Source organism: Triturus cristatus, chromosome 11 (genome assembly GCF_964204655.1).
Source record: "Triturus cristatus chromosome 11, aTriCri1.1, whole genome shotgun sequence".
In the NCBI taxonomy this organism is placed as follows: Eukaryota; Metazoa; Chordata; class Amphibia; order Caudata; family Salamandridae; genus Triturus; species Triturus cristatus.
Window position 1 is genome coordinate 574974918 of NC_140594.1, and position 16175 is coordinate 574991092.

Below are 16175 nucleotides of genomic sequence, written 5' to 3' on the forward strand. Positions count from 1 at the left end.
TTGTTGGTACATGAACTGTACTAAGAGGTGTATAAACTTCAAACCAGGGGCTGATCCCCAGAAAAAGGGCACAGCACAATTTAGGTGTAAAACCCAAAGACCAGACCACCCTTACATCTACCCTTACATCAACCTCTGGCATAAGACCGATGGTGGGAGAAAGATCTCTTTTGCCAAGGAAAATATTGGGAATCAAAAAAGGCAGGCACATGAGAAAATGCAACTGCAGTGCAACATAACACGGACATGACTTGGACCATTTATATTCACCTAATTAAGGTTTCCAATCCTGTGCAAAACTGGTATGGTTCACTGTTGATTGGAGAAACTATACTACGACATGTAATTTAGAAATGCCAGGCTTCAGCTTAATACCTAGAAGAAGAGCAACTGATAATGATGAGAAGTGCATGGGGAGATTGTTCCAAGTACTGTGTACACCTGAGGAGGGGAAAGTACTTTTTTCTAGATACAAGACGAAAGGGGAAGCTCAGAAGCAACCAAAGGAAATGTGTCTTTTCAGAGAGGGTAAAGCATAGAAGTTTCTATCAATAAGTGTGCCAACAACAGAAGGGATAACTGAATTGGATTAGGCATGTGGCACACAGCAGTGCAACAGTAGTTTGAAAGTAAAATGTACTTTACAGAGCAAGCACAATCGGAAGTAGAAAAATAGGTAGCAAAACTAGCATAACTACTAGGCTTAGCATTGTCTTTTACTATGAAAATGTGTTTAGTCACGTCATGCCCCACAAATACTCCATGTGTACCAGATTAACAGTAAAATGAAGGCAAGGAATTGTGTGTGCTGGACTTCTCGTGTTAAGGATCTACAGGTAAATGTTTTCGGCACTTGAAATAAGTCATACTCAACAAGTCCAGTACCGGTGCAATTCGAAAACATTTTAGGGTCAACGGTTTCCATTTGTCAGGACTAGACTATGGGCAGCTACAAATACACAACATTTCATGAACTTTCTGTGTCTCCCATTCCCGCCAGAGGGAATAGAGATTAGTAACTGATGACAGCAACAACATTTAACAGAAGTCGTCATTACACATATCTTTGGGTGGGGAATACAGATAAATGTTTTCTGCACTTGAAATAAGTCATACTCAACAAGTCCAGTACAGGCGCAATTCGAAAACTTTTAGGGTCAACAGTTTCTATTTGTCAGGACTAGACTATGGGCAGCTACAAATACACAACAGATCATGAACTTTCTGTGTCTCCCATTCCCGCCAGAGGGAATAGAGATTAGTAACTGATGACAGCAACAACATTTAACAGAAGTCGTCATTACACATATCTTTGGGTGGGGAATAAAGGAGGCAGACACTGGGAAATCAACTAAAGGCTTGCTGAAGCAACTGACAGACATGTTTCGGTAATAACCCAGGACAAATCAGGGCCCAAAGCATAACATCCCTTAATAGAATGTGCCAGAACTCCAGGTTTTAATACGTTCCTTTCAAATACAAAAACATAAAAATCAGAAGAAAAATGTGAAATGTCTATTTGTGAAGCTGCAACTGCGAAGGTTTATATTAAACTAAGAACATGAAAATAAATGTTTACACAGGCTCAGGGAGCCCATGGTATCCCTCAATCTATGAGCACTGATACATGTACCTAAAAGAAACTGAAGGTTTTGTGATCCTTAAAATGTACCGTAAAAGAACTAAAATAATAGTTACATGATTTCTCTGTACTGGTAAAGTCTGAGGCGTCTTCTTGCGATTGCGCCCACGATAAGAGTACAAGCGTGAAGAGAACACAAAAATAACTTAATTGAGGAATGTTGTGGATTCCCGAGGTTCGAGACCGTCATGAGGACCCAGGCAGTCTGCTCTGGCTTGGGTTTCCTGCTTAGAAGAACCTTGATGTGCTGGAATGGTTCTGTATTCACAAGAAGAAAAGCTTCTCACAAAGCTGCATGGCTGGCTCATGATGCAACACCTGCCCCGCAAGGAAGGCTAGTTTGTGAGCATATTTACATGGTGCTGGAACTCGAATGGTGCCTGGCCAGTTCCAATACATGTGACAAAGCTTGAATGTCAACCTAGAAGCAAGAAAGACAGAACATTAGTGCAGGTGGCCTCAAAGTTATGCCATACTTGAAATGCATGGAAACGTTCGCACATTGGTATCACAAACACATTCCCATAAGCATTACTTAGGGCGAAGAAGGAAAAATTACTTACTTGTAATCCTACCTCACCACCATCAGAATCTTCAATGAAGTCATAAATATGGAATAGTCCTGCCGTGTGATCCCTGAACACCATTAGTGCCTCCCATAAACAGATATCCATGCAAACAAGCATTTGAAATGCAATCGGTCTCGCATTTGTGAAAGTTAGAGCTATTGTTGTTGTAAAGTACAATGTTTTTTATTTGCAGTAGAGTTATCATTTAGAGACAGCACAGGATGGGTAAGTGGCCGGTGAAGCTGAAAACCGATCTGAAACAAAAAAACAAGCCCTTCAAAGCAACTGGTGTTCATGTTAAGTTCTCTGATACCTACTTTGCGCTTTACCAATGTAAATAAAAACAGCCTGCGACCTCGGAGGTGTAGGCGGGTAAGCAGTGTTGTGGGAGGGTTGAGGGGGGGGGGAGGGATGCACGGGGAGAGTAAGTGACGGACGAAGCTGAAGCCAATTGGAAACAAAAAAAACATGCAAATCAACGCCAGACATTTTAATGCTTTACCACACAATGACCATGTATTCCGCATGGTTAATAAGGGAAGCTTTGGAACATATCTTTTTGAGGATAACGTGCAGCCACATACACCACGCTTATCCCTTTCAAACTGCGAAAACCACTTCAAGTTGCCCAGCATATATCCATTCCTGTTGTGTGGCACGTGATGCTTTGTGTGCCCGAGTGCTTTCTGAGAAAGTATCATGGTATGCAGCCCTCTTGCCGCTTTACACAGCTAAGCTCTCACTGAAAGCCTTTCATCAGGGGATATATAACTATGTACCGTAACAAAAAGGAGAAATGAGAACAGAGCTTTAAGTTGGTTCTCAAGAATAAATGGTTAATTCAGTGTCCCTACCATTACCAGGATTGGAGCGCTAGGTGGCGCCGATCCGCGGGTAATCGAGCCCGCGGCACCCACGAGGGTCACAGGCCTCGGGACCCCGGCGACCAGAGCGAGGGGCTGCGGCGGCCCCATTTGTGGTGCAGCCAAGAGCCTAAATCCAAGACCTGCCGGCTGGAGGTGAGGTGGTTGGGGGGGACCCCCGCTGACGAGGCGACCACGTGTGGAGGGCAGGTGGCGGCTGGGACGCCGGTGATACCCCCGGAGGATCGACTGGGTTGTGGGGGTGAACGTGGTGGGGGGGCCTCCCCATCGCACCGGGGGTTGGCGGTCAGGGGGACGGCTCTCTCCCTCCCCCCCCCCCCCCCCCCGCCGCCTACCTTGTGGATTTTGCCTGGGCTCGCCGGAACCTGCAGCGGTGTGGTGGTGGGGGAGACGCCACCTTGGGGGGTTCGGGCCGGCGGTCACGGGGGGAGAGGCTGACTGTCCCTCGCCCCCCCCCTTCCCTCTACGTTCGGCTCCATGGCCCAGTGTGGGAGACTGAGATAGATCATCGCGGGCTGGATCAGTGGGGTTCAGCGCCAGGGGCCTGCCTGATTAATCGCGCCCTATCTGCCCTCCACCCCCCGGCATGGAGGTGCCTCGGTTCTGGGAGTGCGGGGCCCCGGCAGGCGCTCCACTGGATTCGGCGGCGGTGGGTGCCTCGGAGTCGGCAGTCGCGGAGTGTGGCCCCGCCTGCAGTGCCTGAGGACGCATCGGCCCCCCGGGCAAACGCACCTAGAGGAAAGTGGCTGGCGTCTGAGGAGCGAAGTCCTAATACCGCCAATACAGCCGACAGTGCCTCCATATACGCCTTGTGTGTCGCGGCCTTGGGGAGTCTGCGGGCGGTGGGGGCATCGACCCCCTGAGGGAAGACCCGAGGCGCGGGCGACTGCCCCACGATTGCAGCAGCGGTGATGAGACTTGGCCTGGCGGTGGTGTCGGGCAGAGGGTGAAATCTGGGTCTGAAGGCGCGGGGCGGCTCCAGGGGGCTCATCGGCTGCCGGATCGGGCAGAAGCGGAGCGGCGTCCTGCGGGGCGGGGGGGGGGTTACCCTCTAGTCAAGCGAAGTGGGTCACTTGCGTCCCCCCTGCCGCCGTCTACTTCCCGGGTCCTGGCGGAGCGGTGTAGGAGGCTCCCGGGGTATATCGACTGGACGTGGTGCCCCCGTCGCCCCGGGGACCGCCGCCATGGGTAAGGACAAGGCATCCAAATCGGCGCCAGCGGCTACCCAAACCAAGATCAACAAAATTTGCGACCTCCGAGAGGGGGATGGGGCCCACCGGGGAGGTGGCCCAAACCACTGGTATGGACCTCACTGCCATTCTGCAGGCCATCATGGCATCCCGCTCCTCCCTGGAGGGAATGGTGGGAGAGGTGAAGGTTGATGTGGCCCTTATTCGGCAGGACCTGCGCAATGCCACCGCTCGCATCTCTGAAGCCGAATCTAGAATCTCGACAGCTGAAGATGATATCCGTCAGCTGCAGGACCAAGTAAGGGAGCTGACCACTCACTCTAAAGAGCTGCATCGCCGGGTGGAAGACGCCGAAAACCGCGCCCGTCGCTGCAACCGCCTGGTGGGTTTCCCGGAGGGAGAGGAGGCGGGTCGGGCTGACGATTTCCTGGAAAGGTGGTTTAGATCCTGGATGCCGGCGGACAGCCTCTCGGCATGTTTTGTGGTGGAAAGGGCGCATCGGTCCCTGGCTCCCAGACCCCCGGGGGCGCCCCCCCGTCCCTTCATCCTAAAGCTCCTTAACTTCAGGGACAGAGATGCGATTCTCCGGGAGGCCAGACGCTCCAAGACCCTCAAGTACCAAAATCACACGATCATGATTTTCCCGGACTACACTCGAGAGGTCCAGGAGCTCCGGCGCTCCTATACGGAAGTAAAGCAGAAAATGCGATCCATGGGCCTCCAATACCAGTTGCAATTCCCGGCTCGCCTCCGGGTCGTTTTCCAGAACAAGACCCTCTTCTTCGATACGCCACGAGCGTCCTGGACCTGGTTAACGGAGGAGTGCCCCCTGCACCGTCCTGGACTGAGATCACCGGCGGGTGGGGCGGGCGAGAGGCGCCCCGCTCTTCTAGATCTCGGAGAGGGCGCCGCACGCTGCCCCGGAGGCGTTCTAGGGAAGAGGCGATGGACACGCGCTCCGGGGGGCGGCAGCGGCGGGCGTCTGGGGCGTCCTCGACCTCGTCGGTGGCGCCTGCCAGTCCTGCGGCTGTTGAGCGGCGGGCGGCATCCCCCCGGCAGGTGGCCGCCGCGGCCCGGCCCGCTCCTCGGGTGGACACTTCAGATCTCTCCCGCAGCCCCGTCATCTGACTTTCCTCTTTTGTTCTTGGTGGGATGCCGGGGGGGGGGGGGGGGGGGGGGAAAGAGAGGCTGGGGTGCGGTTCCTGGTTGCAGGAACGGGGACTCAGGCTTCAGTGCTCCACTATGCTTAATGCTCTCGGCCAGGGCGGACGAATTGGGTGTGTTTATGATTTTCAAGGGGTCCCCTGGTGCTCAAGCCCAAGCGTTTTAGCTTGGTTGTGGTTGTTACACACTGTTAGGGCAACAGATGCTTCCGTTCTTGAAGTATAGGGTGGGGGAGGTGGGGTTGGGGATGGTTTGGGGTTGTTATTTCCTCTTAGAGAGGTTTTTGTTGATTGAGGGTTTTTTCCTCGCTGTTGTAACACAAAGGCATCATGTGCCGCTCGACCTGATCTTCTGTCCGATCTCCTCCGCTTCCTCCTTTCCGAGGGCCTGCACACCCACGCACCCCTCGACCTTGATGTGGGTAAGGGTCCCGCCGGGTGGGCGGTCCAGACAGGTTTCCCGACTTACCCAATGCTTGCTCCCGTGGCCACCTCCTCCTCACCCTTGTACGCATGCCCCCGATTCCCATTATGATGGACGCACCTGTGCCTAGGGCGGCCGTGCGCATGCTGTCCTGGAACGTTAATGGTCTCTTGGACCGCTTCAAGCGTATGGCGGTCCTCAAGTACGCACAGCGTGCAGAGATTGATGTGCTCCTCCTTCAGGAGACCCACCTTTTAGGTAATAAGTGTCCCTTCCTCGCCCGCTACGGCTATGATAGGGTCTGGCATTCGGGCTTTGCTAGGGGCTCCCGGGGGGTGGCTATCCTGCTCAAGCGATCCTTTCCCTTTGTGCTGGCTCAGGTCCACCTGGACCCCCAGGGGATGGCTGTCGCGATTTGTGGCACTCTTGAAGGTAGGCCGCTCACTCTGGTGTCCCTTTATGCTGCACCGTCCCTCTTGCACGCCGCTCTCTCTTACACTGCAGAGCTGCTCCCCAGACTTTCAGCGGGAGCACTGGTCCTTGGAGGGGACTTCAACGCTGTATACACGCCGCGCCTGGACTCGACGGGCCCGATTTCCCTTACTAGAGCCGCTTGTGCGAAGCAGCTATCGTGCTGGGCGGAGACCCAGGGCCTGTGCGACGTCTGGAGGGTTTGGCACCCCCACGATCTCCAGTATACCCACACATTGGCGGCGCATCACTCGCAGGCCCGGATCGACATACTCTTTGTCCCCTCTACTGAGTGTGCTGGGGTGCGGGATGTCCGCATCCTGCCGAGGGGCCTATCGGATCATTCACCGGTGCTCCTCGCTCTTGGCCCACCTCCCTTCACTGCCCGTCCGATGTGGCGTCTCAACGCCTGGTTCCTTCAAGACAAGGCCTTTCAGAGGGAGGTGGGGCGGGAGATTAGGGAATATTACTCTCACAACACAGGCTCCGTCTCGTCCGCGGCGGTTCTCTGGGAGGCCGGCAAGGCGACAATCAGAGGGGCGGCCAAGGGACATTTGCAACAGCAACATCGTCGTCAACTCCGGCAGCTCACGGCGTGCGAAGCGCAGGCCCTGGAGCTGGAGCGAGATCAGGCTACGTTGGGAGATGCTACTCGGGCGCGACGGCTGGCGTTTCTCCTGGAAGAGATACGTACACATTCTCTAGAAGCGGCAAAGACTCTTTGGCGGTCCTCAGTGGCTCGAGTCTATGGCTGAGGGGATAAAAATGGTACGCTTCTGCACCGGCTGGCTTCCTACCCTCGCGCTGGCCGGATTATTCCTGCCGTCACGGACTCGGAGGGGGTGACCAAGACGGTTTCGGTGGTGATAGCTCACGCCTTTGCTGACTACTACTCCCAGCTATACTGGGAGCGGGCTCCAGAGATCTCCCTTGCGGAGCTGATGGGGGGAGCGGGGCGGTCCTCGAGCGACTGGGGCGGGAGGCCCGCGAGACCTTGGACCTGCCTATTACCCTCCAAGAGGTTGTAGCAGCGATCGGCCGCTTGGCGCCTGGAAAGACCCCGGGCCCGGACGGCTTCCCTCAGGAATACTACGCCCACTTCCGGGAGATCCTGGCACCGCGGCTTCTGGATCTTTTCGCAGAGGTGGCAAAGAAGGGCTCATTCCCACGGGACACCGACACGGCTACTATAGTCGTCCTTCCGAAAACACAGCCCCAATCACAGTCCTGTTCCGACTACGCTCAAACACCGAGCTCAAAATATACGCTACCATCCTTGCGCAGCGGCTGCGCCCGTTTCTCATCTCGCTGGTGCACCCGGACCAGTGCAGATTTATGCCAAACCGGGGAACCAGGCATTGCCTGAGGCGCCTGCACCTGGCGCTGGCCCACAGGGAACGCCTCTCTCCTTACCTGGCACTTCTTCTGGTCGAGTTTGAGAAGGCCTTTGATTCGGTGAGCTGGGACTACCTTGGAGCCATTCTGGAGCAAATGGGGTTCGGCCCCCAGTTCCGTGCCATGGTTCGGGTTCTGTACGCGGCCCCCCGGGCTCGAGTGCTGGTCAACGGGATCTTGTCCCGCGTATTCACCATAGGACGAGGGACTCGGCAGGGTTGCCCGCACTCGCCTCTCCTCTTCGCCCTGGCGGTGCTGGTTCGGTCGGACCCTGTTCTCCACGGATGGAGCTGGCCGGGCATGGTCCCAGATAAGATCGCTTTATATGCGGACGATGTCCTCCTTTATCTTTCGGAGCCGGCGGTCTCGGGGCCTCGGGTGCGCCGGACTCTTCGTCGGTTCGGGCAGGCATCTGGTCTCCGTCTGAACTCCTGGAAGTCTGTATTGGTTCCGCTACATCCCTCGTGGGAATGTTTTGATTGGCAGTCGGACATTCCCATCCGGAGATTATCCTTTAAGTACCTGGGGATCTGGGTCACCCTGCTCCCAGAACTTTGCTGGGCCCTTAATGTGGCCCCTGTGGTTAATAAGGCCAGATCCGACATGGCAAAATGGCAATCGCTCCCGTTGAACCCGCTGGGGAGAATTGCTCTTTATAAAATGATGATCCTCCCTAGGTTTTTATACATGCTGCAAAACACGCCCTGCTCTTTTTCCCGCCCTTGGTTTCGGGAGCTGGACAAGACCACAACTAGGTTTCTCTGGGGAGGAGGTAGGCCGCGGTTGGCCTTAGACCGCTGCCGGGTTCCCTCTTATGACGGCGGCCTGAGTATGACAAATCTTTACCTGTACTATCTAGCGATGCGGTTGCTGGTGCTCCACGACTGGTTCTCGGGAGGCTGGGATGATCCGGCTTATAGACTGGAGGTGCGGCTTACTGGGTTCCCCTCCATTCAGGCCATGCTCTATGGTGGGTCGTGCGGGCCCCCCTTCTGGCATGGGGGGCTGCCTTGCGGCATACCCGCTGGTCTAAGGTGCTGACCTTGGTGACGCCGCTCTGGCATGGCGCCTGGCTGCGGGAGGTATCGGGGCTCGACGGATTCCGGGTCTGGGATCTCCTGGGGATCTCCTGCTTGGGAGATGTCTGGCGGGGGGGCCACATGTGTTCCTTTCGCGAGCTCCAGAGCAGTTTTTCTTTGCACCCCTTGCAATTCTATAGGTATCTTCAGCTGAGCCACGCGCTCCAATCTCATATCTCTAGACACCAGACTCCCCGACCATAGCCCGCCTGAAGCCCAGGTGATGCTGGGATGTCTGGGGAAGGGGGGCATATCCCGTATTTATCGGTCCCTGGTCAATAACACCCCGGTGGATTGGAACGGACTGAAGCGGCGTTGGGAGACCTGGGTGGGTCCCCTGGACGAACATGATTGGCGAGACGTCCTTATGGCTCCCCGGACGATCACTACGTCGGCCAGGTTGCGACTTATTCAGCTTTATTATTTACACACGGCTTACCTCACCCCGGAGCGACTGTTTCGGGCGGGGATGAGCCAGGTGGCTTCCTGCGCTCGGTGCGGGAAGGAGCCGGCAGATTTCTTTCACATGGTCTGGTCTTGCCCCCGCCTGGACACCTTCTGGACGGAGATCGAAGCTGAACTGACTGAAGTCCTGGGGTGGGAGGTTCCTCATGACCCGCGACTGGCGCTGTTGGGGATCACAGAGGGGATAGATGGTACACGTAACGAGACATTCTTCCTAACTACGGCTCTGGTGGTGGCCAAAAGAGATATCGCGGCCGCCTGGAAGCAGGCGGATCCGCCCACGGGGGCCAAATGGAGGAGAGGGGTGGACTGGTGTATTGCGCAGGAGCGGTCGCTGTATGCGGCCCGGGGGTGTCCCAAAAGATTCCGCAAAATATGGGGGAAATGGCTAGGGGGTATGATTTAGGGGGAGGGATGCGTTGGGTGGGTTTGGAGGGGTGGGGATGGGAGAGAATGCTCATGCTATTGTTTATCGCTGCTTTCGTGTCAGGTCTGGTTGGTGCCATGTTCAACACACTTATGTATGTCCTCCTTGATTTTACTGCCTATGTGAAAATAAAAAGTTGTTTATCAAAAAACATTACCAGGATTGTGCATTAGATGTTCACAAAGGTTATTAGAAAGTGTCTGAAAGCACATGCACCGGATGTTAAATGAGCAAAGAGAGTATGTAGATGCATGTTAATTGAACAGGCAGAACGTCATACCAGTACTTACAGAGATTGATAAAATTATGACGGAGTATACTTAATAAAAAGACATGTACAGTGAACACTAATTAAAGTGTGCTAAAAGGCGTATAAGTAGCTGTTTTTAAATAAGGATAATATTTGGATGTCTGAATCCTATTCAGCTAACCACTGTTACGAAAGGAAAAATAATGAAGTACTGTCTATTCATGCACGTTAATGCTATATGGGTGCGCCCTCTGTAACAGTGGAGTCAAGGTTTAAAAGTCCAAATCGGAGCCTCATAAATCTGTGAATGCTACCTCAAACATAATATTACATCCCGAGGGCGGTCATACATTACTGTGCCGAAGTTTAGAAAGAAACAAGATGTTTCAAAAAAGTTAGCCTCACCGTGCGTATGCATATAATGTAGGTGTAGAACATCGATGTTCATTCAAGCATTCAAGTTCACCGCCATGGTAGACTAATACATTTTCGGATGTTAGTATTGTGCGTATGTAGGCTGGGGGTCAGGGACACTAACAAAGGACTCAAAGTTAAAGAACAATCAGTCACCGCCATTGTTAAAAGGTGTAAAACGACACAGCATAGAGCTGTATTATAGCTCCTTCAAGTGCATTACATGGAACATTTGGATAATAAACATGTTTGAGTAATAAATCAAAATGACCAAGTGAATAAACCTGCCAAAATGATGAACAGACCACATACTGGAGAAGGAGATGAAAGTTATGAGAACATAAGTGTTGTCAGCATCCAATGCAAACAAGCATGGATAGCGTGAAGTGGGCGCCACAAGAGCCTCGAAGGTAGCAGCCTCCATTTTGAAGGAAAACCAGCTGTAATTGAACGAGAAACAAGTAGTTAGAGCGCGGCGCTTGTAAAAAAGTGACCTGCAAGGGCTCGGTGTCAATGGAAAATAAGTATTTAGCCAAGCAGCACATTATCATGCGTACAGGATCGGGCGTACACACGTACACGAGCTTGTACTTAAACAAAAGCCCACATTTTAAGACAATACAAATGCCGCCTGAAACATGAGGGTACTGTGCTGATACAAGAACTAAGACAAACCAACAAAAGAGTGCGCACAAAGGAACCTAAAATAAAAAAATAGTAAGCTCACAAGAGCAGTCTCCTGGGAAGGTCCGAAACACCAAAAGGAGGGTCTAATTAAGCAGACTGACAAAACAAAAGCAGGCATTTACGAAGGGCACGAACAGGAGCCAATGGAAAAGATGGGAGGTGCTTGTAGCCCCTATTCTAGATACAACATGCCTCATAGAGCAGCGCATGTGCTGCCTAGGCTCGACCTAAAAATACAGGTAGCGGAGCCACAGCAGTGTCATAGGGCTGAAAAATGACATTGTTCCATTAAAAGAAACAGTAACACTAGTATTCAAACATGCTCTCAACTGGCTATTACACCTAAGCTCGCTTTGACACAACCTCATGATGTCACTTGATATTTCTTTTTTATCTTTTCATTTTTCATTTGTGAAAACAAATATCAACCAACAGAAATACTTCACATAAGTAAGCATAGTTACATTACAGTTGTGTAGATCAATATTCACCACATTGAGCAAAACAAAATTATGTATGACTTCGACGGGGAGATGCATATAATATATAAATCAGTCTTCCATTCCAATGGCACCAAATCATTAGTGAAACAAGGAGGCGAGATCTAATTAAGTTGAGGAAAAAATAGTGTTTATCCTGGTGCCAGTCTATCAAGGCGCTACAGAGTGTACTTACATTATGCAAGTTTTCTCTTTCCTGTAAGTCCGGAATGGATCTATACACCCACTTTACTGACAAATAATCTTGGTTTTCCACTAGAGAGAAGCCTGGTTTCTTTATAATTGCAATAAAGATTCCTATTAAAGGAACAAGGATAAGTAACAGTTCTTTCATCACCATGAGATGTTCACTCTTAGTCATAAACTGTGCAAAATAGGAGGTGAATCCCTATGAAACAGCACTGGAAAGGGCAATAAGTTGACAAATCAATAGCCAAGCTGTTAGTTACAGAGGTTCTGTAAGGAGGCTGAACGCACTTGGGTTTCTGCTCTTGGGCCTGAATCAAGACAAAGAGGGTCATTTACAGTTCAGCAGAGCAAAAGCTCTGCCACAAACAGCAGAGCGTTCTGCCCACCAAACTTGTTGTTTCCCGTTCCATTTAGAGGCGGGAGAACTGGTGCTAGAATTTCTTGACCTGGCGATCCTTCAGCTAAAAGGCCATCAGGCATTATTGGAGGTGGCCCTTCCCTATTCAGTTAAGGTATGATTTATGATTACTGACCAAAAATGAACACCTTGAGAGGACCAATGCTACACTGGTGTAGAGGCAAAACACCTATTGGCAAATAATCACTAAAGTACTCTGATAAAACATCTTAAATCAGATCCCTACTGTTTCAATTAAAACATTCTCGTTTGATAAATACAGAATTGAAGTCAAAGAAAAAAGTATAATTTGTTTTAAGAACTCCAACAGATGTAGAGTAAATGGAGAGCAAAAACCGGTAATGTGAAGTAACCAATCCAAAAAGAAAATTAAGAACTGCTGTCAACCTAGTAAATAATTGAAAGACAACACAAATAACATAATTGCGGTATTACAACTTGGTGGCAAATTACTTCATGAAATAAAGATTACCTGGATTTAATTTTTCTGTGCAAGTACCATTAATATTCTATGACAATCACACCTCTGATGACTTAGGCCACTTGACAGCAACAGTGTTACACTGTGAATAAACCACCTCTCTTCGTACAAGCCGTGTCATATGGAGTTAAGCAACCTGTCTGTTATCCTTGGCTAAAATAGTGGTCGTCAAAGATACTGGCATTTACTATCCTTCCTCAAAACGCTGTGTGCAAGCATCTCCATTTCCAACAAAGACTGCATCCTCACCCACCAATCTCAAGTGTATGGACTTTTGCTTTGTCCCATTTTACCCATAACTGTGGTTTTGTGCTAGAAGCATGTGCCCTTTTTGGAGTATAAGGGGTTTAAGGGGTTAACGAAGGATAACCTAACACCGTCACTTTAGGGAATCGCGAAGCTAGCTGCCTCTAAGTTATTTAACTGTGTTTAAAACACTGTATCTAAAACTATTCAATCATGGGGCAAGATCAGAATATATGTGCTATGTGAGCCCTGCCTCCATAGTCCTCCAAAAAGGTATTAGGATATTTTAAATTGATCTTGTGGAGTCTTGCAGGTGTGAAGTACCACCTATACACTATCTTGTACATTGTGTGTAGAATGCAACATTGGTGTTTCATTCAAAAATTGCCTGTGACTCATCTAAGTCTAATTGTACAACTAGTTCATTGACATGAAAATGAGACTTGCTTCCGGCCTGACCTGCCAACAATACTTTATAGAGTTTAGAACGTGCATGGGAAGGTGTGCCCATGTCTCGAACATGCTTTTCTATCCCAGTTGGGGTTCTATTGGCCACAGATTTTACCCCTGGTTGGAGCACACATTGTCTGAGCCAGGAATAGCTACATGTTCTGCTGCTGATAAACTCTTATTCATATTTGATGTTCTCAAAGAATTTCACCACTTTTTAGTGAACATATCTCTTGGTGTAAGGCAACCATCTTCCTTCCATTCTTTGAATGCCCCCTCCTCATCACCGGCAAAAAGTTGGAGTTTTCCCACAGCCAAAGGAAGGCTGATGGAGAATGGGATATCTGTGCTTTTCCTCAGAATATTCCATATTTGCAAAGTTGTGGTAATGATTGGTGATCTATAGAGATTACTATTGTGTTGATTTTTGAGTATCCAAGCAATTTTCCACAAGGCTCTGGCAGTTAGTGTGTGATTTATAATGCTCCATACTTTGTCAATATCTTCCTTCATCCATATCACCAAGAACCTTAGCGGTGTTCCCTGGTAGTAAACTGTAATTTTTGGGTTTCCCAGTGTTCCGTCTTTAGGTTTAATGGAACACTGTCTCTTTTCCATTCTCGTGCTACTCCCCTCCCAGAAGTAGCCCTCTCTCCCTTTCTCTGCTTTCCCTATCTAAGATTGCAGGGGCTGGAACATGTATTATATTCTCGGAAGTACTGTCATTGAACTCCCGCAATGCAGTACACATCCAAAACACTGCATGGCGTCCCAATTCTGGTGAGTAACTTTAGTCAACAGGTATAATGATGTCTACTTTCGCCCTGTGGTTTATCCAGGGGTGATTGCATTGCCAGTACCCAGCTATTGAATGTATGATGTGGTGCTTTCAACAGGGTAGTGCCTGTAATCAATCAAGGGACCTCGGCGCGGGTCCTGATACCACCAATATGGCCGCACATCTCTCCATGCAGGATATGAATATCCTGTTCTAGCCGATCCCTAGGACTCAGGGAGACCGCAGCCGGAGTCCTGGGATTTAAGGGGTGAAGCCCAAGACGACGCATCGAGGCCAGAGACGGAATTCCCAGCTGGAAGCCAAGACACCGTGAGAGAGGAACCGGACGCATCGACCGAACCGAGAAGCACTACGGAAGGAGAAAAGAGGGTGCAGGAGGAGATGGCATTCCCGCGCTGTCTAAGAGGTCAACGGAGCCAGAGGATGCTGTCATACAGAACAGTCGCTCTAGGAGCAACTCAAACAAGACCAGTGCGCCACCAAGAGAATCGGATGCTGGGACTCCCCACATCACGGCCCAGGAGGGTCGTGGTTTCAGGCATTGCAGGCACCACGCAGATATTTTCATTCAAAAGCTGGTGGGATGCGTGCCATACCGAACCTAACAACAAGCACTCCTCACTAAGGTATGTCACGTATGAAGGGCACAGATGTGGTGAAGGGAGCACTAACTAGCCCTGTGCAACTGAATCCAAGCCTGACCAATACCTATTTTTGTTTTCTGCCTTTTTATTTTGGGGAGTAACCCAGTGATGATGTGAGATCCAGGAGGGAGCCAAAGAACGAAGAAGCTTTATATATATATTTTTTCTTCTTCACTGTTTTGTTGTTTAAAAGCGACTTGGACCTTCATCCTCTGCAGCAAGACTTATCTACTAATACCCTATATTGTTTACCTTACCTTTACTCCTAAATAAGAGGAGGTTGAGAATAAAAGAAGGATCCCCTAAAAGTTTATGGGTTAAGAGTAATTTATCTATCCGGAAAGAGACCTGCGGCAGCTAAACTAGGCTACCGACCACAGTGCCCTTAAACTATTCCGATGAATCCCTTTTCCGTCATCCACTTGTCTCCTTTTGATTATATCCTGCCATGTCTGGGTAAACCAGGTGGCGCCTGATCCCCTAAATTTAGTCGAAAATTGGTCTCAAGGCAGAGCAGGCGCTATGGTATTTTCCTGGTTTGAACAGCAGAGCGATTATAGCATTATCATGCTGGAAGAGTGACCTTGTTTGCTTATGTAAGAGTTAAACAATTGCACAAGAGGGTCCAGAAGTAGGTGTGCAAAGGCTTTGTAAAAACAGGGTGTGTACGCATTTAGACCTGGGGACTTTCCCCATTTTTTAGAGGTTGATTGAAGTTAAAAACTCCATCTTCATTACTGTTCAACTGAGTCGGTCTCTCTCCGTTACCCATAGCTTTGGCAGTGTGACCTAGGTGTGTCTAGGCATGCGTTCTCCATCTTTCTCCATCTTGTGAAAGCCCTTACAGATATCTTGGAAAGCCTTTCCCTACCTACCCCCTGATGCTGTAAATAACTTTTTCCCCCAGGATTACTGTAATAAAGCTATGAACATGTGTAGCACTTAGTCTGCTGCCCAATAAAGCCCCATCTTTGTATCCACTTTCATGGTATTTAAGATTTAATCAGTTTAATGCGTGCTCTGCCTTATCCAATTCTATGTTTCAAATCTGGCCTCTTACTGTGGTAAATTTCCGCCATTGAGACTACATTGCTTTGTGTTTTTCCTCCAGAGCTTCTATTTAATGCAGCTAACTGCACCTCGCTCTCCTTTTTCAACCTGGATAACGTCGCTATAGTCACATCCACTGAACTGCAACCCAATCCCCTCCTTCCAATTACGGTGTAAATAATCCTGTATTTGATCTTTTTTAAAGCTGTATTTATTGATTTCAAGCAAACTAAAAGGAACAAATGAACATACAGTGTGAGAATTGCGGCACCGTACATAGTCACACGACAGATACATAGCAAAAGTGGCACAAACAATCATTATACAGTAATCAGGTG

The 16175-nt window shown here is 49.9% G+C and overlaps 1 protein-coding gene across 3 annotated transcripts in view; it reads right to left on the reverse strand.

Annotated features, from left to right (window-relative positions):
• Nucleotides 1-704: 704 nt before the first annotated feature.
• Nucleotides 705-16175, reverse strand: part of PIWIL2 (piwi like RNA-mediated gene silencing 2) — a 1855951-nt gene continuing 1840480 nt past the window's right edge. For all 3 annotated transcript variants that reach the window (XM_085633754.1, XM_085633756.1, XM_085633755.1), the window contains one exon: nucleotides 705-2063. In XM_085633754.1, the coding sequence (XP_085489880.1) occupies nucleotides 1907-2063 (157 nt within the window). In that variant the 3' untranslated portion in view covers nucleotides 705-1906. The remainder of the gene's footprint in view (nucleotides 2064-16175) is intronic.